Raw genomic sequence first — 21,849 nt, 5'->3', positions numbered from 1 at the left:
TCACAATCCTAACCCTATTGGGGGAATCCTCCATCTGCAAGATGGAGGATTTCTAAAAGTTAGAGTCACTTCAGCTCAGGACACCTTAGGGGCTGTCCTGACTGGCCAGTGACTCCTCCTTGTTTTTCTCATTATTTTCTCCGGCCTTGCCGCCAAAAGTGGGGCCTGGCCGGAGGGGGCGGGCAACTCCACTAGCTGGAGTGTCCTGCTGGGTTGGCACAAAGGAGGTGAGCCTTTGAGGCTCACCGCCAGGTGTGACAATTCCTGCCTGGGGGAGGTGTTAGCATCTCCACCCAGTGCAGGCTTTGTTACTGGCCTCAGAGTGACAAAGGCACTCTCCCCATGGGGCCAGCAACATGTCTCGGTTTGTGGCAGGCTGCTAAAACTAGTCAGCCTACACAGATAGTCGGTTAAGTTTCAGGGGGCACCTCTAAGGTGCCCTCTGGGGTGTATTTTACAATAAAATGTACACTGGCATCAGTGTGCATTTATTGTGCTGAGAAGTTTGATACCAAACTTCCCAGTTTTCAGTGTAGCCATTATGGTGCTGTGGAGTTCGTGTTTGGCAAACTCCCAGACCATATACTCTTATGGCTACCCTGCACTTACAATGTCTAAGGTTTTGTTTAGACACTGTAGGGGTACCATGCTCATGCACTGGTACCCTCACCTATGGTATAGTGCACCCTGCCTTAGGGCTGTAAGGCCTGCTAGAGGGGTGTCTTACCTATACTGCATAGGCAGTGAGAGGCTGGCATGGCACCCTGAGGGGAGTGCCATGTCGACTTACTCGTTTTGTCCTCACTAGCACACACAAGCTGGCAAGCAGGGTGTCTGTGCTGAGTGAGAGGTCTCCAGGGTGGCATAAGACATGCTGCAGCCCTTAGAGACCTTCCTTGGCATCAGGGCCCTTGGTACTAGAAGTACCAGTTACAAGGGACTTATCTGGATGCCAGGGTCTGCCAATTGTGGATACAAAAGTACAGGTTAGGGAAAGAACACTGGTGCTGGGGCCTGGTTAGCAGGCCTCAGCACACATTCAATTGTAAACATAGCATCAGCAAAGGCAAAAAGTCAGGGGGCAACCATGCCAAGGAGGCATTTCCTTACAGCTCCCCACCCTGTCATGGAAGCATCTGTCGTTATTACGTATTGTGGAACTGGGTCTTGGAAAGGCCGCCCCTTGTTTAAATTTATGTTGTTCCACCACAGAAGCGAGAGGTAAGTTTGGCGGTCTATTAACACCAGATCTAGAAGATGACCCTGTGCTTGAGACCACTGTGATGCTAGGCACTGTTGTAAGGGCCTCATGTGCAGTCTTGCGTTTGGGACAATGGCTATGCATGAAGGCATCATGCCTAGGAGTTGTAATATCATCTTTGCTTGTATCTTTTGTGTTGGATACATGCGTTGTATGATGGTGTTGAAATTTTGAATTCTTTGGGGACTTGGAGTGGCTACTCCTTTTGTTGTGCCTATTATGGCTCCTAGGTATTGTTCTACCTTGCACGGCAGAATGTTGGATTTCGTGAAGTTGACGGTGAACCCTAGTTTGAAGAGGGTTTGTATGATCTGATTTGTGTGATTTGAGCACTCTACTAACGAATGGGCCTTGATTAGCCAGTCGTCTAGATATGGGAACACATGTATTTGCTGCCTTCTGATGTGTGCAGCGACTACCGCTAGACATTTGGTAAAGACTCTTGGTGCGGTTGTTAATCCGAAAGGCAGTACCTTGAATTGGTAATGTATTCCTTTGAATACAAACCTTAGGTATTTCCTGTGCGATGGGTGTATTGGTATATGGAAATACGCGTCCTTGAGGTCTAAAGTTGACATGTAGTCGTGTAGTTTTAGCAATGGTAATACTTCTTGTAGTGTGACCATGTGAAAGTGGTCTGATTTGATGAATGTGTTCACTATTCTGAGGTCTAGGATTGGTCTCAGCGTTTTGTCCTTCTTTGGTATCAGAAAGTACAGTGAGTAAACTCCTGTGTTTATTTGTGTGTTTGGCACTAATTCGATTGCATTCTTTTGCAATAGTGCCTGCACTTCTATCTCCAGGAGATTGGAATGATGTTTTGTCAAATTTTGTGCTTTTGGTGGTATGTTTGGAGGGAATTGTAGAAATTCTATGCAATAACCATGTTGGATAATTGCTAGAACCCAAGTGTCTGTAGTGATTTCCTCCCATGCTTTGTAATAATGACTTATTCTTCCCCCCACTGGTGTTGTGTGGAGGGGGTGAGTGACATGTGAGTCACTGCTTAGTAGTAGGGGTTTTGGGGCTTTGAAATTTTCCTCTATTCCTAGGGAATTGCCCTCCTCTATATTGTCCCCGAAAACCTCCTCTGTACTGTCCCTGGTAACTGGACGGTGTTGCCTGTGAGGTGCTGGCTTGTGTGCTTTGACCCTGAAACCCCCCTCTAAAGGGTGTTTTACGGAATGTGCTATAATTCCCTCTGCTCTGCGGGGAGTAGAGTGCGCCCATGGCTTTAGCAGTGTCCGTGTCTTTTTTGAGTTTCTCAATCGCGGTGTCCACTTCTGGACCGAACAGTTCTTTTTCGTTAAAAGGCATATTGAGAACTGCTTGCTGAATCTCTGGTTTAAATCCAGACGTTCGGAGCCATGCATGCCTTCTGATAGTTACAGATGTATTAATTGTCCGTGCAGCTGTATCTGCAGCGTCCATGGAGGAGCGGATTTGGTTGTTGGAAATTGTAAGGAAATGCCTCCTTGGCATGGTTGCCCCCTGACTTTTTGCCTTTGCTGATGCTATGTTTACAATTGAAAGTGTGCTGAGGCCTGCTAACCAGGCCCCAGCACCAGTGTTCTTTCCCTAACCTGTACTTTTGTATCCACAATTGGCAGACCCTGGCATCCAGATAAGTCCCTTGTAACTGGTACTTCTAGTACCAAGGGCCCTGATGCCAAGGAAGGTCTCTAAGGGCTGCAGCATGTCTTATGCCACCCTGGAGACCTCTCACTCAGCACAGACACCCTGCTTGCCAGCTTGTGTGTGCTAGTGAGGACAAAACGAGTAAGTCGACATGGCACTCCCCTCAGGGTGCCATGCCAGCCTCTCACTGCCTATGCAGTATAGGTAAGACACCCCTCTAGCAGGCCTTACAGCCCTAAGGCAGGGTGCACTATACCATAGGTGAGGGTACCAGTGCATGAGCATGGTACCCCTACAGTGTCTAAACAAAACCTTAGACATTGTAAGTGCAGGGTAGCCATAAGAGTATATGGTCTGGGAGTTTGTCAAACACGAACTCCACAGCACCATAATGGCTTCACTGAAAACTGGGAAGTTTGGTATCAAACTTCTCAGCACAATAAATGCACACTGATGCCAGTGTACATTTTATTGTAAAATACACCCCAGAGGGCACCTTAGAGGTGCCCCCTGAAACTTAACCGACTATCTGTGTAGGCTGACTAGTTTTAGCAGCCTGCCACAAACCAAGACATGTTGCTGGCCCCATGGGGAGAGTGCCTTTGTCACTCTGAGGCCAGTAACAAAGCCTGCACTGGGTGGAGATGCTAACACCTCCCCCAGGCAGGAATTGTCACACCTGGCGGTGAGCCTCAAAGGCTCACCTCCTTTGTGCCAACCCAGCAGGACACTCCAGCTAGTGGAGTTGCCCGCCCCCTCCGGCCAGGCCCCACTTTTGGCGGCAAGGCCGGAGAAAATAATGAGAAAAACAAGGAGGAGTCACTGGCCAGTCAGGACAGCCCCTAAGGTGTCCTGAGCTGAGGTGACTCTGACTTTTAGAAATCCTCCATCTTGCAGATGGAGGATTCCCCCAATAGGGTTAGGATTGTGACCCCCTCCCCTTGGGAGGAGGCACAAAGAGGGTGTACCCACCCTCAGGGCTAGTAGCCATTGGCTACTAACCCCCCAGACCTAAACACGCCCTTAAATTTAGTATTTAAGGGCTACCCTGAACCCTAGAAAATTAGATTCCTGCAACTACAAGAAGAAGGACTGCCTAGCTGAAAACCCCTGCAGCGGAATACCAGAAGACGACAACTGCCTTGGCTCCAGAAACTCACCGGCCTGTCTCCTGCCTTCCAAAGATCCTGCTCCAGCGACGCCTTCCAAAGGGACCAGCGACCTCGACATCCTCTGAGGACTGCCCCTGCTTCGAAAAGACAAGAAACTCCCGAGGACAGCGGACCTGCTCCAAGAAAAGCTGCAACTTTGTTTCCAGCAGCTTTAAAGAACCCTGCAAGCTCCCCGCAAGAAGCGTGAGACTTGCAACACTGCACCCGGCGACCCCGACTCGGTTGGTGGAGACCCGACACCTCAGGAGGGACCCCAGGACTACTCTGATACTGTGAGTACCAAAACCTGTCCCCCCTGAGCCCCCACAGCGCCGCCTGCAGAGGGAATCCCGAGGCTTCCCCTGACCGCGACTCTTTGAACCTAAAGTCCCGACGCCTGGGAGAGACCCTGCACCCGCAGCCCCCAGGACCTGAAGGACCGGACTTTCACTGGAGAAGTGACCCCCAGGAGTCCCTCTCCTTTGCCCAAGTGGAGGTTTCCCCGAGGAATCCCCCCCTTGCCTGCCTGCAGCGCTGAAGAGATCCCGAGATCTCTCATAGACTAACATTGCGAACCCGACGCCTGTTCCTACACTGCACCCGGCCGCCCCCGCGCTGCTGAGGGTGAAATTTCTGTGTGGACTTGTGTCCCCCCCGGTGCCCTACAAAACCCCCCTGGTCTGCCCTCCGAAGACGCGGGTACTTACCTGCAAGCAGACCGGAACCGGGGCACCCCCTTCTCTCCATTCTAGCCTATGTGTTTTGGGCACCACTTTGAACTCTGCACCTGACCGGCCCTGAGCTGCTGGTGTGGTGACTTTGGGGTTGCTCTGAACCCCCAACGGTGGGCTACCTTGGACCAAGAACTGAACCCTGTAAGTGTCTTACTTACCTGGTAAAACTAACAAAAACTTACCTCCCCCAGGAACTGTGAAAATTGCACTAAGTGTCCACTTTTAAAACAGCTATTTGTCAATAACTTGTAAAGTATACATGCAATTTTTATGATTTGAAGTTCCTAAAGTACTTACCTGCAATACCTTTCGAATGAGATATTACATGTAGAATATGAACCTGTGGTTCTTAAAATAAACTAAGAAAAGATATTTTTCTATACAAAAACCTATTGGCTGGATTTGTCTCTGAGTGTGTGTACCTCATTTATTGTCTATGTGTATGTACAACAAATGCTTAACACTACTCCTTGGATAAGCCTACTGCTCGACCACACTACCACAAAATAGAGCATTAGTATTATCTCTTTTTGCCACTATCTTACCTCTAAGGGGAACCCTTGGACTCTGTGCATGCTATTCCTTACTTTGAAATAGCACATACAGAGCCAACTTCCTACAGAAATGGTCTGTCCCTCCTCAACCACTTGTTTTGCCCTATTTTGTAGGTCCTTGGGCAGATGGTCAATGAGATGTTGCATCTCATCCCAATGGGCTCTGTCATAGCGCGCAAGTAGTGCCTGGGAGTTAGCGATGCGCCACTGGTTTGCAGCTTGTGCTGCGACTCTTTTACCAGCTGCATCGAACTTGCGGCTTTCTTTATCTGGGGGTGGTGCATCTCCAGATGTGTGGGAGTTGGCCCTTTTCCTAGCTGCTCCTACAACGACAGAGTCTGGTGGCAGCTGTGTAGTGATGAAAGCCGGGTCTGTAGGAGGCGCCTTATACTTTTTTTCCACTCTTGGTGTGATTGCCCTACTTTTGACCGGCTCCTTAAAGATTTCTTTTGCGTGCCGGAGCATACCAGGGAGCATAGGCAGGCTTTGGTAGGAGCTGTGGGTGGAGGACAGTGTGTTGAATAAAAAGTCATCCTCGACCTGTTCTGAGTGGAGGCTTACATTGTGAAATTGTGCTGCTCTAGCCACCACTTGAGAATACGCAGTGCTGTCCTCTGGTGGAGATGGCTTCGTAGGGTATGCCTCCGGACTGTTATCTGACACTGGGGCGTCGTATAAGTCCCATGCGTCTTGATCTTGGTCACCCTGGCTCATGGTGGTGTGAGCTGGGGAATGTGATGGAGTTTGTGCTGGTGAGACGTTAATCACAGGTGGAGGAGAGGGTGGTGGGGTAACTTTTTTCACCACTTTTGTTTGTGGTGTTTGTTCAGTTTGGAACTCCAATCTTCTCTTTCTTCTAATAGGGGGAAGGGTGCTTATTTTTCCTGTCCCCTGCTGTATGAAAATACGCTTTTGCGTATGGTCTACATCTGCTGAGTGTAGTTCTTCCTCAAACCTATGCTTTTGCATTTGGGAGGTTAGCGAGTGCTCTTCTGTATAAGAGCCTGAAACTGGGTCGGTTGCAGTTTGTTTCGGCACCGAAACCCTGTCTGCATCTTTTTTCGGCTCCGAGGTGACTTTTTTCTTTTTCGGGGCCGAAACCTCTCGGCGTCGATCTTCTTCGGTGCCGCTGTCTCGGCGTCTTAGCCGTGTCTACACCGGTATCTCGGTGTCGATGCTTGTCTCCAGCACTTTCTCGGTCCCGAGAAGGCTGCGTGCCGGTGTCTCGACCGGAGTCGGACGATCTCGGCACTGTTTGGGCCTTTTTCGGTGCCGACGGTCGGTCACCGAATTTATGGGTCGAGCCATGGCCTGATGGCAGTGGCGTCCCCTGGGCCTTGTAAATCTTCTTTTGAGTGGTTTTCGACGTCCTACTCACGGTTTGTGTATCGTCGAATCCTTCGGAGTCCGATTCTTGGATCGAAAAGGATCCCTCCTCTTCTTGTTCCTCGAACTCCCGGTGGGCTGTCGGCGCGGACGCCATCTGAAGTCTTCTGGCTCGACGGTCTCGGAGAGTTTTTCAGGACCGGAACGCACGACAGGCCTCGCAGGTGTCTTCGCTGTGCTCAGGTGACAGGCACAGGTTGCAGACCAAGTGTTGGTCTGTATAGGGGTATTTATTGTGGCATTTGGGACAGAAACGGAACGGGGTCCGTTCCATCAGCGTTCTTCTGCACGCGGTCGGGCCGACCAGGCCCCGACGGGGGATCGAAAAAATTACCCCGAAGGGCACCGGAGCTCTTCGATCTTAGACGCGGTGTTGAATCTAACTACGCCGACCCCGAACGCAACAATACCGACGAAAATCTTCTGAAATTAGCTATTTTTCCGTTCCGAAACTCGGAGCGACAGGAACACGTCCGAACCCGATGGCGGAAAAAAAACAAATCGAAGATGGAGTCGACGCCCATGCGCAATGGAGACAAAAGGAGGAGTCACTCGGTCCCGTGACTCGAAAGACTTCTTCGAAGAAAAACAACTTGTAACACTCCGGCCCAACACCAGATGGCGAGCTATTGCAAAACATGCGTATCTACAGCGACAGATGCCATCGAACTAGGTCTTACTCAGCCACTCTTTTTCGGTATGAGGAAATCTAGGGAGCATAGTCCCGTTCCTGGATATTGAAGCGGAACGGGCTCTATAGCTCCTTCAAGTTAGAGAGCTTGTACTTCCTGTTTGAGCAGATTTTGATGTTCTGCAGAAAGGTTGTGTCTGTGTGGTGGGTTGTTTCAAATTGTGATGATGAACGCTAGACAATAACCATGTTGGATGATATCCAACACCCATGAATCAGATGTTATGGATTGCCAGGTAGGGAGAAAATGTTGAAGTCTTCCACCGACAGGCGTTGGATGATTTGGGGAAAGAAGAAGGGAGTCACAGTTTTGAGGTGGATGGTGTATTACGGGTAGAAGCACCTTTGTCAAGTCCTTTGGAGTTGTTACCCATGTACATGCCCCTGTAAAAGCCCCATAAAGGGGAGGTTTGACTTATTTGCAGATGCCTCTTACTCTATGCATCAGTTTTTTACACCTAGTTTATATGATGATAGACGATAGGACCCACATGGAGTGGGGGTCTGGAGTCCCCTCAAATTTGGCAATCTAGTTGTCCTTCATTTTCTCTAATGCTTGGTCCAATTGTGGACCAAACAGATGTTCCTTATCAAAAGGGATGTTTAAAAGGGTAAACTGAACTTTTGACTTAAAGCCAGAGATCTACAGCCAAGCATTTCTGTGCAGCAATACACTTGTGTTTTTGCCTCTAGATTCTAGAGAGCACCTGATGGAACTGTTGAGAATAAGCTTTCCTTATTGTACAATTTCCTGTCCCCTTTTCTCATGCTCCTCTAGGAGATAATCGAGGGGATCTTTCATTTCAATCATATTTGGATGACATAACATACCCTGTGTGTTTGCAATTCTCCAGTGATTTGCAAGCTGTGCCGCTACATGTTTCCTGGAAGTGTTAATCAGTTTGGACTCTGTCAGGTGTTGGGAGAGTCAGCTGATTGTGAATTAGCCCTGTTTCAAGCATTGGAAACATCCAAAGATGTGGTGGGGGAGGGAAGTTGCCCCTGATGTAAAGAGGGTCAGAAGATGCTGCTTTATATTTATCGTGGACCCTAGGAGTGAGGATGCATGCTTGTGCAGGTCTTTAAAAATAATATCTGTGACGCAGCATACCTTTCTGCATAAAGAAATATTGGTAGGCCCTAGGAGAACTGGATAAAGTCTCAGAAGAAATAATCTTCAGTAGGATCCTTTTGTGAAGGAACCTGGTGATAAGTTACAGTCCTACAGATGAGTTTTTGATAAAACGTTGCCTCATCAGGGGATGAAGGCTTGGCGGGATATAAATCTAGGACAGCATTCACCAAGGGATCTACATCATAATTTGTCCAGTGATCTGTGGGCTGTGCTCTGCCATAAGAATCAACAACCCACCTGTGAAAGAATGAGGGGAATCCTGTGGTGTAATGCTGATTGGGTTGCCTCGAGAGAGGTGGTGAAGGGGAGGTGGCAAACAGAGGGGGTAGAGGTGTGAAGGAAGAAGAGAAAGATGCAAAGAGCTAGTAGCCTTGTCCTTTTTGGGAGGCACCAGCAAGTCTATTACTTCCTTAAATGGAAGTTGTTGCTTTGATGGGCGTGGCACCAGCACCATAGTCTTGATTAAAATACAGCCAGTCAGAGGTTGTATAAGCAGTTGCTTCTGCTTTGGATTCAGCCATTCCTGTATTGTTTGAAGGATTGGTTCAGGAGCCGATGCCAAGATTTTTGGTGCTGAAATTGATTCGTGTTTCGTAGCCAAAGCGGTCAGAGCCGAGTTAGTCTGTGTCAGAGTGCTCAGAGCCAAAGAAGTTGATAGTCTACTCAGAGCCGAAGATGGGCAGCTCAATCTGGAAGTTGATGGCTTTGCTTTTGGTGCCAAGCCAGACGACGGGGTGTCTGCAGAAGATGGTTGGTGCCTACCTTGGCCTGTTGGCAGTGGTGGTGCAAGAGCTGTGTGTTCGGTCATTATTTTATGTTGTTTTCTTTTTTTTTTTTAGGTAGCCAGATGGGGACATTAGTACTCATGGTACTTCGATCCTGTGGGAGGTCCTGCATGTGTATGAAGGTCGAGCTCGGGCTCTGAATTGTTGATTGAAAAAAGCCTCTTCTTCAGCTGCAGATGCTTCATGGAGTTCCTCTGACTTTCACAACGTTCTGTTGCCCGAAGAAGTAGGATGTCTACTTAATTTATTCTGCTGAACTGCCTTACGATACGCTCTTGGAGCCCGTAAGGTTTTCTTTGATCGGGAGGCCTCTTAGTCTTCTTCTCTGTGATCGAGAGACAAGCACAGGTTGCAAACTGTATGCTGGCCGGTCCTTGGGTACTTAGCATGGAACCTCAACAAAAATGGGATGGAGTCTGTTCGATTAGCAGCGCATTCTTAGTCAAAACCGAGAGGGAAGGTAAGCACGAAAGGGTGAAGCCCAAAGGCTGTGGGATGAAATACGTTGAATTGGCAAGTGATAGTTTTCTATATTCTTTGATACGCAAAGTTGGAAACGCAATTGAGAACTATACCAACAAGAGTAAGGGTGAAGTATGAACCAAAAGAGCCGCAAAACTGTCTTAAACCAGAGCACAGTAATACACATTACAATGGAGTCAACATACATTATCACCAAGAGGAGGAGTCACTGAACCTCAAGAGACTTCTAAGAAAAACGACTTGCACACATCCAGGCCCAACACTAGATGGCAGAGTATCCAAACATGTATCGACAGCCACACATGCCTCGAACATTTGTTTTTAGATGCATTTCCTTTCCTTGTTTAGTATGCACCATTGAAACCTTCGCCTTCCTTTGGTGTTACACATTTATTTCATTACAACCAGTCTGCTTACGTCTAAATGGACCTCTGGTCATTTTTAAAGCACACATTCTGCTCTCAATACACACTCACCTGTGATGCTGGGACTTTCACAACATGTGGTGGGATTCCAGATACTGGGACTGCACCACTAGGTGGAAGGTGCTTACTGGTTACAGAGGCCCAGGAGAACGTCTGTGGAAATTACAAAATCCAAAAGGTGAGCCACTTTATCAAATGTTTAAAAAGCTTAAAATGCAAGGCAAGTAAGAGTGCAGAAATTTAGCGGTTGAAATGGAGTGTAATACCAACATTTGCACGAGGTCAAAACAGATTAGCATTTCTTTGAGCACCTTTTTTTTTGTATGTTACGGCAATTTCGTACAACTGAAGAGTATAAATGAGGCAGAACAGATGCTTACTACTAGGAAACTACGAGAGGTTCATACGGCCTATTTAAAACATTACACATCAGTGTCACACCATGAAAGAACACTAAACAGACACTACATCCCACAGAACCCTGGAGACTTGACTAGAATCAGTTATCTCCACATAAAAATCAATGGAGTGATGGTTTGTCTCATGATTGGTACCTTCTCTGTGGATGAGAATACAATTGAGCAGTGAGCCTTAAGCAAGATTAAGAGCACAAGGATAAAATAGAACAAGAATATAGGATGGCTCAGGATACCTCAACAAGGAGGAGAAAGAAAAGAGCACTATAGAGCAGAGACCTACTCAAGACAAGTCAGCATTACCAAACTGTGGTAAAACTCAAAAGGCACTGATTGAAGGCAGAGGGCACACAACCTCAACTGTATAGAAGTACTCTCCACTTGGTTTATAGCTGCTTGGTGATTAATTGGTCCAACAGTGCTGAGGTAGCAATATAAATAGATAAGGCTCACAGTACCAAAAGCCAACCATAAAACATTTACTCAAAACATGAAGTGTGTGTGAAAAATGTGACCCCTAACCATACAAGATATGCTACATACAAATAACAGGTCTCCCTCTTAAGTACTTCATTTAGTTTATACACTATGCCTGGGTGGCAGATTACCTAACTTATAGAAAAGGTTTCACCTTGTTAACCTAATGGACCTGCAAAAACCTTTTGCTTATGCTGTGCAGCATAGCCCAAAAAAAGTGCAATGAGGTTGCACCATTCCATAGGCAGCACTTCACCAAGCATGCACATTTCTACATCGTGACACAGGCCATTTTTTCTTTTATTTACCAATCCAAGCAGGCAGATGCCACTTTGAGGCGTTATGAAGAAACCAAACATTTAAAAAAAAAAAAGATATTTTTTTGTTTTTTTGTTTAAAGAAATTTTATATGCTCCGATGTTTTCTGGAATGCAGAGCAAGGCTTCTCCCGCAGCCCCTCCGCCCCTCCCCACACACACACTTAGTCTACTGCAGTGCTTCCCAAACAGTGTGCGTGGCACCCTGTGTGTCGTCAGAACTAGTCAGTGGTGCCGTGCCCCAAGCACAGAGTTCGGGGAACTACTGGATGATAGCAGGTGTCCGAAGGGGAAACATTTTCTGACATTGTTCCCAAGATGCATTTAACAATATAAAATGTTCACCTCTTTTACATATTTAATCCATTCTTAGCAACTCAACCTTGTCGAAAAAAATAATTCTGTGGACACATACACTAGCACGCGAGGGCCAATGCGAAATCTGACGGAATGTCACATTCAAGGACATTCTTTCAGAAACTCGGGAGCTATAAACTGCAAACCAGAGGACCACTGTCGACCTTTCCATCTGTTGTGGTTTATTTTCTCTTGTCATGTGGAACTCTTTCTCAATTTTGTACTTTAAAAAGCAAATGAGAACGTATAAGGAAACAAACTTCAGTCTTATGAGAAAAAAAAAAAAATTAAAACGGCATAGTTTTCCTGTCTTTTTTAATAGCATCTGGACGTGAAAAAGAGGACTGACTAATCCCGTTTGGTTCAATTTTTTTATTTTTTTTTTATTTAGTGCAGGCAATTAAACACACACAGCCACCTACAACCTGTGGCCGGTGAGGAAACGATATGTACCAACTACCTAGCACCCCATTCCCCTACTGCCCCCATCCCATTGCATCTCGCCTTTCAAAGATTTAATATCAGGTAAGCTATGCATAGTCAGTGTTGTAAAAACTCTTCAATACGCTGTCCCCATCCATCATGATCCGTAAGTGTTTCAGCGAGTCCTTTTGCTTAACTACTGCTGTGACTAGTCAAAACACTTATTTGTTACCCGGAAACGTGTAGTAGCATGGCAGCTTTCATAGCGAACACAGGCCAACAATCCTGTTACTCTGGCAACTGTGAGAGGCTGCAATTTCTGATGGATACAACTACCTGTGGATTCCTCACCTCATGAATACTCCCATGGCGCCAGCATTCAACGGAAATCTTCTTACTAGTCTCTGCACGTCGACGAGGACGTCACTGTCTCGCACGCGACGCCGTCTGACGTCATACAGGCAATAAGAGGTCCTCGACGACGTGCGGACGTCAGTTCCCTTTTTTCCGTGCATTCGAAACGGTTATCTTCGAGGGAGCAACTGTTACTCTTGCGGTTACAGTGTATATCTTGTTGCGTACTCTTTCTCTGTGGAAATAATGTCGCAGAGAAAGTCTGGATTTAAGCCTTGTCGTGAGTGTGGAGGCAAGATGTCGGTGACGGATCCTCATTCCGATTGCCTTTGGTGTTTGAGCTCCGACCACGACGTCTCGACTTGTGATTCGTGTCAGCACATGAATCCGAAGGCCATTAAAGAACGCGAGGCGAAGCTGTTTATGGCCAAGTCAAAGGAGAAGCATCATAAGAAAAAGTCTTCTCCAAGACATCGGCGTCATCGAGACTCCCGGCGCCGTAGAGAATCTCGGCTTCATTCAAGGGAGGCTCGTTCCAGGTCTCCGGATCGGCGCCGGAGGACATGGGAGGTCAGCCCCACCGTGACGCCGCATCCTTCGACGCCGTTGCTCTCTCCGACGTCTCCAACTTCGCCTGGACAGGCGTCGGTGATTGAGGTATTGGAGCCTCAGGTGTTTTCTCCGGCGCAGACGCCGAGGCCGGCGTCGGGGTCGCCTCCGAGTCAGGCACCCCAGTATCCGGCTTTTCCCACCCCTGGAGCCGATAGTTCCGCATTCTTGAATGCGATGTATGCCATCTTCCAACAGATGGCTCCAGGGGGTGCTCCGGCTGGGCCTTTGGCCTTTTCTTTGGGTGATCCTGCGCCTCTTCGGCCGGCACCCTTTATGCCCTTTCTCCCGTTTGGGAACGTGGGCTCGGCGCCAGTGTCGGCGCCGGTGGCCGCTCCGATGGCTTCGGAGGGATTGGCCCCAGGGATTTCCATCCCGTCGACGTCGAGATTTCGGCCTGTGACTCCGGTGGGTCCATCCGTTTCATCTGCTCTTCAGTCGGCGCCGAAGTTACCTGTGGCGCCGGATGCGGCGTCGGTGGCTTCGGAAGATCGGCGCCGATCTCCGACTTCGGCGGAGGTGTTGTCGACTCCGCGGATTGAGCAACGACTGCATTCAAGGAGGCGTGCTCTCCGGGTACTAGAGGAGCAGGAGTACCAACGAGCCCTAGAGGAAGGAGAGCTAGAGGACTCGGGTGATGGGCTGCGTGGATTGGAGTCGGCCAGTGGGCTGGACACTTCCCCTGAGTGGGACCTTTCGTCCCCGGGGGAATATACCGAGGAAGCTGCTTCCTTTCATACAGTGGTACGGAAGGCAGCTAGTTTTTTGGACCTGCCTTTGCCGGTGGTGGAGGCGAAACAAAACATTTTGACAGAGGTGTTGCATCCGGCCTCAGCCGCGGCGGAGCCTCTATTACCTTTTAATGACGCTCTGCTGGATCCGGTTTTAGAGGTGTGGAAGAAGCCGGCATCTTCCCCAGCAGTTCACAGAGCCGTGGCCAGGAGGTATCGGACGGCTCCAACTGATCCTGGTTTCCTATCTAGGCACCCTACGCCGGAGAGCTTGGTTGTGCAGGCCTCCTGTTCGTCCAAATCAGCGCCTGGTTCTTTCCCGACGGTGCCTGGGGACAGAGACTCAAAAAAGCTAGAGGCGCAGTCGAAGAAGATTTTTTCGTCCTGCAGTCTGGCGTTAAAAGCCACTAATGCGACCTGTATCCTGGGGAGGTATATTCATGCTCTGATGGATGACATCTCCTCTTCGTTTACAGAGCTTCCCCAGGGTCTTTTGGATCTTGTCTCTGATGCCCAGGCTGCTGCGACCCAAATTATCCAGACGGGACTGGATACCACCGACTCGGTAGCCAGAGCAATGGGCACAACTGTGGTGGAAAGGAGACAGGCCTGGCTACGTAACTCGGGCTTTTCGGCAGATGTACAGTGTAAAGAAATGGCTCCCTGTTGCAGTTACCCCCCACTTTTTGCCTGATACTGATGCTGACTTGACTGAGAAGAGTGCTGGGACCCTGCTAACCAGGCCCCAGCACCAGTGTTCCTTCACCTAAAATGTACCATTGTATCCACAATTGGCACACCCTGGCATTCAGATAAGTCCCTTGTAACTGGTACTTCTAGTACCAAGGGCCCTGATGCCAAGGAAGGTCTCTAGGGGCTGCAGCATGTCTTATGCCACCCTAGAGACCCCTCACTCAGCACAGACACACTGCTTACAAGCCTGTGTGTGCTAGTGAGAACAAAATGAGTAAGTCGACATGGCACTCCCCTCAGGGTGCCATGCCAGCCTCTCACTGCCTATGCAGTATAGGTAAGACACCCCTCTAGCAGGCCTTACAGCCCTAAGGCAGGGTGCACTATACCATAGGTGAGGGTACCCGTGCATGAGCACTGTGCCCCTACAGTGTCTAAACAAAACCTTAGACATTGTAAGTGCAGGGTAGCCATAAGAGTATATGGTCTGGGAGTCTGTTTTACACGAACTCCACAGCACCATAATGGCTACACTGAAAACTGGGAAGTTTGGTATCAAACTTCTCAGCACAATAAATGCACACTGATGCCAGTGTACATTTTATTGCAAAACACACCCCAGAGGGCACCTTAGAGGTGCCCCCTGAAACTTAACCGACTGTCTGTGTAGGCTGACTAGTTCCAGCAGCCTGCCACACCAGAGACATGTTGCTGGCCCCATGGGGAGAGTGCCTTTGTCACTCTGAGGCCAGTAACAAAGCCTGCACTGGGTGGAGATGCTAACACCTCCCCCAGGCAGGAGCTGTAACACCTGGCGGTGAGCCTCAAAGGCTCACCCCTTTGTCACAGCCCAGCAGGGCACTCCAGCTTAGTGGAGTTGCCCGCCCCCTCCGGCCACGGCCCCCACTTTTGGCGGCAAGGCTGGAGGGAACAAAGAAAGCAACAAGGAGGAGTCACTGGCCAGTCAGGACAGCCCCTAAGGTGTCCTGAGCTGAGGTGACTCTGACTTTTAGAAATCCTCCATCTTGCAGATGGAGGATTCCCCCAATAGGGTTAGGATTGTGACCCCCTCCCCTTGGGAGGAGGCACAAAGAGGGTGTACCCACCCTCAGGGCTAGTAGCCATTGGCTACTAACCCCCCAGACCTAAACACGCCCTTAAATTTAGTATTTAAGGGCTACCCTGAACCCTAGAAGATTAGATTCCTGCAACTACAAGAAGAAGGACTGCCTAGCTGAAAAACCCCTGCAGAGGAAGACCAGAAGACGACAACTGCCTTGGCTCCAGAAACTCACCGGCCTGTCTCCTGCCTTCCAAAGATCCTGCTCCAGCGACGCCTTCCAAAGGGACCAGCGACCTCGACATCCTCTGAGGACTGCTCCTGCTTCGAAAAGACAAGAAACTCCCGAGGACAGCGGACCTGCTCCAAGAAAAGCTGCAACTTTGTTTCCAGCAGCTTTAAAGAACCCTGCAAGCTCCCCGCAAGAAGCGTGAGACTTGCAACACTGCACCCGGCGACCCCGACTCGGCTGGTGGCGATCCAACACCTCAGGAGGTACCCCAGGACTACTCTAAGACTGTGAGTACAAAAACCTGTCCCCCCTGAGCCCCCACAGCGCCGCCTGCAGAGGGAATCCCGAGGCTTCCCCTGACCGCGACTCTTTGAATCCAAAGTCCCGACACCTGGGAGAGACCCTGCACCCGCAGCCCCCAGGACCTGAAGGACCGGACTTTCACTGGAGGAGTGACCCCCAGGAGTCCCTCTCCCTTGATCAAGTGGAGGTTTCCCCGAGGAACCCCCCCCTTGCCTGCCTGCAGCGCTGAAGAGATCCCGAGATCTCTCATAGACTAACACTGCGAACCCGACGCTTGTTTCTACACTGCACCCGGCCGCCCCCGCGCCGCTGAGGGTGAAATTTCTGTGTGGGCTTGTGTCCCCCCCGGTGCCCTACAAAACCCCCCTGGTCTGCCCTCCGAAGACGCGGGTATTTACCTGCAAGCAGACCGGAACCGGGGCACCCCCTTCTCTCCATTCTAGCCTATGTGTTTTGGGCACCACTTTGAACTCTGCACCTGACCGGCCCTGAGCTGCTGGTGTGGTGACTTTGGGGTTGCTCTGAACCCCCAACGGTGGGCTACCTTGGACCAAGAACTAAGCCCTGTAAGTGTCTTACTTACCTGGTTAACCTAACAAAAACTTACCTCCCCCAGGAACTGTGAAAATTGCACTAAGTGTCCACTTTTGAAACAGCTATTTGTCAATAACTTGAAAAGTATACATGCAATTTTTATGATTTGAAGTTCCTAAAGTACTTACCTGCAATACCTTTCGAACAAGATATTACATGTTAAATTTGAACCTGTGGTTCTTAAAATAAACTAAGAAAAGATTTTTCTATACAAAAACCTATTGGCTGGATTTGTCTCTGAGTGTGTGTACCTCATTTATTGTCTATGTGTATGTACAACAAATGCTTAACACTACTCCTTGGATAAGCCTACTGCTCGACCACACTACCACAAAATAGAGCATTAGTATTATCTCTTTTTGCCACTATCTTACCTCTAAGGGGAACCCTTGGACTCTGTGCATGCTATTCCTTACTTTGAAATAGCACATACAGAGCCAACTTCCTACATTGGTGGATCAGCGGTGGGGTACAAGACTTTGCATTTGCTGGACTACTCAGCCAATACCTGATCACACGACAAATTCCAAAATTGTCATTAGAAATTCATTTTTGCAATTTGAAAGTTTTCTAAATTCTTAAAAGTCCTGCTAGGGCCTTGTGTGTTAAGTCCCTGTTTAGCATTGTCTTTTAGAGTTTAAAAGTTTGTTAAAAGTTTGAAATTAGATTCTAGAAACAGTTTTAGATTCTTTAAAAAGTCTTCCAACTTTTAGCAAAATAATGTCTGATACAGAGATGAATGTGGTGGAACTCGACACCACACCTTACCTCCATCTTAAGATGAGGGAGCTAAGGTCTCTCTGTAATATCAAAAAAATAACCATTGGCTCCAGACCTACCAAAATTCAGCTCCAGGAGCTGTTGGCAGAGTTTGAAAAAGCCAACCCCTCTGAGGATGACTTCACAGAGGAAGAAATTAGTGACTTGGAGGGCAATTCCCCCCTTCCAGTCCTAAATAGGGAGACCAGGGCCTCTCAAGCCCTGTCTCCAAAAATGATAGTCAGAAATGTTGCTTCCCTCACAGGAGGGTCCAGCATTTCTGAAATCACTGAGGATGCTCTCAGTGAAGATGACCCCCTGTTAGCCAGGATGGTCAAAAGATTGGCTTTGGAAAAGCAGCTCCTAGCCATAGAAAGGGAAAGAAAAGAGATGGGCCTAGGTCCCATCGATGGTGGCAGCAACTTAAATAGGGTCAGAGATTCTCCTGACATCCTAAAAATCCCCAAAGGGATTGTAACAAAATATGAAGCTGGTGATGACATCACCAAATGGTTCACAGCTTTTGAGAGGGCTTGTGTAACCAGAAAAGTGAACAGATCTCACTGGGGTGCTCTCCTTTGGGAAATGTTCACTGGAAAGTGTAGGGATAGACTCCTCACACTCTCTGGAAAAGATGCAGAATCTTATGACCTCATGAAGGGTACCCTGATTGAGGGCTTTGGATTCTCCACTGAGGAGTATAGAATTAGATTCAGGGGGGCTCAAAAATCCTCGAGCCAGACCTGGGTTGATTTTGTAGACTACTCAGTAAAAACACTGGATGGTTGGTTAACTGGAAATGAAGTGTGTGACTATGTTGGGCTTTATAATTTGTTTATGAAAGAACACATTTTAAGTAACTGCTTCAATGAAAAGTTGCATCAGTATCTGGTAGACCTAGGTCCAATTTCTCCCCAAGAATTGGGAAAGAAGGCAGACCACTGGGTCAAGACTAGGGTAACCAAAACTTCCACTGGGGGTGACCAAAAGAAAGGGGTTACAAAAACTCCCCAGGAGAAAGTGGGTGACACTAGAAACAAAGAAAAAGAGTCCTCTGTAGGCCCCCAAAAACCAGAACAGGTGGGTGGGCCCCAAGACACAACCCAAAACAAAGGTGGGTACCAGGGTAAGAACTGGGATGCCACTAAGGCATGGTGCCACAACTGTAAACAGTCTGGGCACCACACCAAGGACACTTCGTGTCCCAAAAACAAACCCCAGAACAAGATTCCAGGGGTAACCAGTGTAGCCATGGGAGATGACTCCTCAGATGAGGAGGTCTTCATAGCCTTCAACTGGAAACAGGGCCCAACAGGTGAGTTGGAGATTCCAGAGGGAAGTAGACACTTCCACCACCTACTGGTGAATGGGATCCCAACCACTGCCCTGAGAGACACTTGTGCCAGTCACACTATTGTGCATGACAGGCTGGTGCTCTCAAACCAGTACATCCCAGGTGAGACTGCCAGGGTAAGAGTTAGCCTAGACAGGGTCACTAAGAGGCCTGTGGCTTTAGTACCCATAGAAGTGGGTGGCACTCTTAGCTGGAGAAGGGTAGTAGTCAGTACAGACCTCCCCCTTGATTGTCTCCTTGGAAATGACTACCCAGAGGTTAGTCAGAGCCCAAGAGAGGAACTGGTCCAGTGCCAGTCCTCTCCCAAGGATTCTGGAAGTCCTGCCTCTGCAGTAAATGCAAGCAGGCCCCAGAAGAAGAAGAAAAGAAAACAGAGTAGGAAGGGTGGACAACCTTTAGCCAAGGTTACAGCAAGCCAAGGAGATTCTGCTCCAGTAGGGGAGAACTCCAAAAATGGCCCTGATAAAGTCCAACCTGACCCACAAGAAGTCCTGGCTAGTCAGGCAACTGTTAAACCTGAGTGGGTGGCTCCTCAGCTAACAGAAGAAAGAGTGGAAGAAGGGTGTTTACTACAAGATGTGGTAACCCCCCACTCTAATACAGCAGACAGGCAACCTGAACCCAAAGAGGCCTGTAACTTAGCCCCTTCCCCTTTAGGTGAAGAGCTAAAGGTGTGGTTCTGGGCACTGACAGCTGTCAGTGGTCTCTGCTGGGTGTTAGCCTTTATGGCTGCACTATCCTTAGCATGGTGGTCTGACCCCATGCCAAATAGCAAGCTAGGCCCCCTGACCCTATTGGTCATGGTGGGGTTACTCCAGCTCTGGGTAACCTCTCTGGGTAAGCTAGGGGTAACCCTGGCCAAGATAAAGTTAGCAGAGGTGGATACCTCTAAGACCAAAATAGAAAGAATGGGTGGAGACATTGAAGAGGCAGACAAGAGGCAATTCAGACTAGGTCCTATCACTGTGGAAGTAGGTCAGTTCCCCAAAGGGAATGACCTGAACAGAAGGATGTAAGGCAGAGTAGGCCCTGCAACTAACCAGCCTATTTCTCCTACTCTTCCTCGCCTGACAGACTAGGAAGACTCTCCCAGCTTGGGCTGAGTCTCCTGGCCTGTGGGCTGGGGGGGGCTTGTGTAAAGAAATGGCTCCCTGTTGCAGTTACCCCCCACTTTTTGCCTGATACTGATGCTGACTTGACTGAGAAGAGTGCTGGGACCCTGCTAACCAGGCCCCAGCACCAGTGTTCCTTCACCTAAAATGTACCATTGTATCCACAATTGGCACACCCTGGCATTCAGATAAGTCCCTTGTAACTGGTACTTCTAGTACCAAGGGCCCTGATGCCAAGGAAGGTCTCTAGGGGCTGCAGCATGTCTTATGCCACCCTAGAGACCCCTCACTCAGCACAGACACACTGCTTACAAGCCTGTGTGTGCTAGTGAGAACAAAATGAGTAAGTCGACATGGCACTCCCCTCAGGGTGCCATGCCAGCCTCTCACTGCCTATGCAGTATAGGTAAGACACCCCTCTAGCAGGCCTTACAGCCCTAAGGCAGGGTGCACTATACCATAGGTGAGGGTACCCGTGCATGAGCACTGTGCCCCTACAGTGTCTAAACAAAACCTTAGACATTGTAAGTGCAGGGTAGCCATAAGAGTATATGGTCTGGGAGTCTGTTTTACACGAACTCCACAGCACCATAATGGCTACACTGAAAACTGGGAAGTTTGGTATCAAACTTCTCAGCACAATAAATGCACACTGATGCCAGTGTACATTTTATTGCAAAACACACCCCAGAGGGCACCTTAGAGGTGCCCCCTGAAACTTAACCGACTGTCTGTGTAGGCTGACTAGTTCCAGCAGCCTGCCACACCAGAGACATGTTGCTGGCCCCATGGGGAGAGTGCCTTTGTCACTCTGAGGCCAGTAACAAAGCCTGCACTGGGTGGAGATGCTAACACCTCCCCCAGGCAGGAGCTGTAACACCTGGCGGTGAGCCTCAAAGGCTCACCCCTTTGTCACAGCCCAGCAGGGCACTCCAGCTTAGTGGAGTTGCCCGCCCCCTCCGGCCACGGCCCCCACTTTTGGCGGCAAGGCTGGAGGGAACAAAGAAAGCAACAAGGAGGAGTCACTGGCCAGTCAGGACAGCCCCTAAGGTGTCCTGAGCTGAGGTGACTGACTTTTAGAAATCCTCCATCTTGCAGATGGAGGATTCCCCCAATAGGGTTAGGATTGTGACCCCCTCCCCTTGGGAGGAGGCACAAAGAGGGTGTACCCACCCTCAGGGCTAGTAGCCATTGGCTACTAACCCCCCAGACCTAAACACGCCCTTAAATTTAGTATTTAAGGGCTACCCTGAACCCTAGAAGATTAGATTCCTGCAACTACAAGAAGAAGGACTGCCTAGCTGAAAAACCCCTGCAGAGGAAGACCAGAAGACGACAACTGCCTTGGCTCCAGAAACTCACCGGCCTGTCTCCTGCCTTCCAAAGATCCTGCTCCAGCGACGCCTTCCAAAGGGACCAGCGACCTCGACATCCTCTGAGGACTGCTCCTGCTTCGAAAAGACAAGAAACTCCCGAGGACAGCGGACCTGCTCCAAGAAAAGCTGCAACTTTGTTTCCAGCAGCTTTAAAGAACCCTGCAAGCTCCCCGCAAGAAGCGTGAGACTTGCAACACTGCACCCGGCGACCCCGACTCGGCTGGTGGCGATCCAACACCTCAGGAGGTACCCCAGGACTACTCTAAGACTGAGTACAAAAACCTGTCCCCCCTGAGCCCCCACAGCGCCGCCTGCAGAGGGAATCCCGAGGCTTCCCCTGACCGCGACTCTTTGAATCCAAAGTCCCGACACCTGGGAGAGACCCTGCACCCGCAGCCCCCAGGACCTGAAGGACCGGACTTTCACTGGAGGAGTGACC

At 49.2% G+C, this 21,849-nt stretch overlaps 1 protein-coding gene across 1 annotated transcript in view; it reads right to left on the bottom strand.

The window, feature by feature from the left end:
- Positions 1-21,849, bottom strand: part of G3BP1 (G3BP stress granule assembly factor 1) — a 506,090-nt gene that overhangs the window by 314,830 nt on the left and 169,411 nt on the right. Inside the window, exon 8 of the mRNA XM_069199592.1 lies at positions 10,295-10,396. Within this exon, the coding sequence (XP_069055693.1) occupies positions 10,295-10,396 (102 nt within the window). The remainder of the gene's footprint in view (positions 1-10,294; positions 10,397-21,849) is intronic.

Source organism: Pleurodeles waltl, chromosome 7, assembly GCF_031143425.1.
Source record: "Pleurodeles waltl isolate 20211129_DDA chromosome 7, aPleWal1.hap1.20221129, whole genome shotgun sequence".
Taxonomy (NCBI): domain Eukaryota; kingdom Metazoa; phylum Chordata; class Amphibia; order Caudata; family Salamandridae; genus Pleurodeles; species Pleurodeles waltl.
Note: the sequence above shows the minus strand (reverse complement) of the source record. Positions and strands in the feature narration are given on the sequence as shown.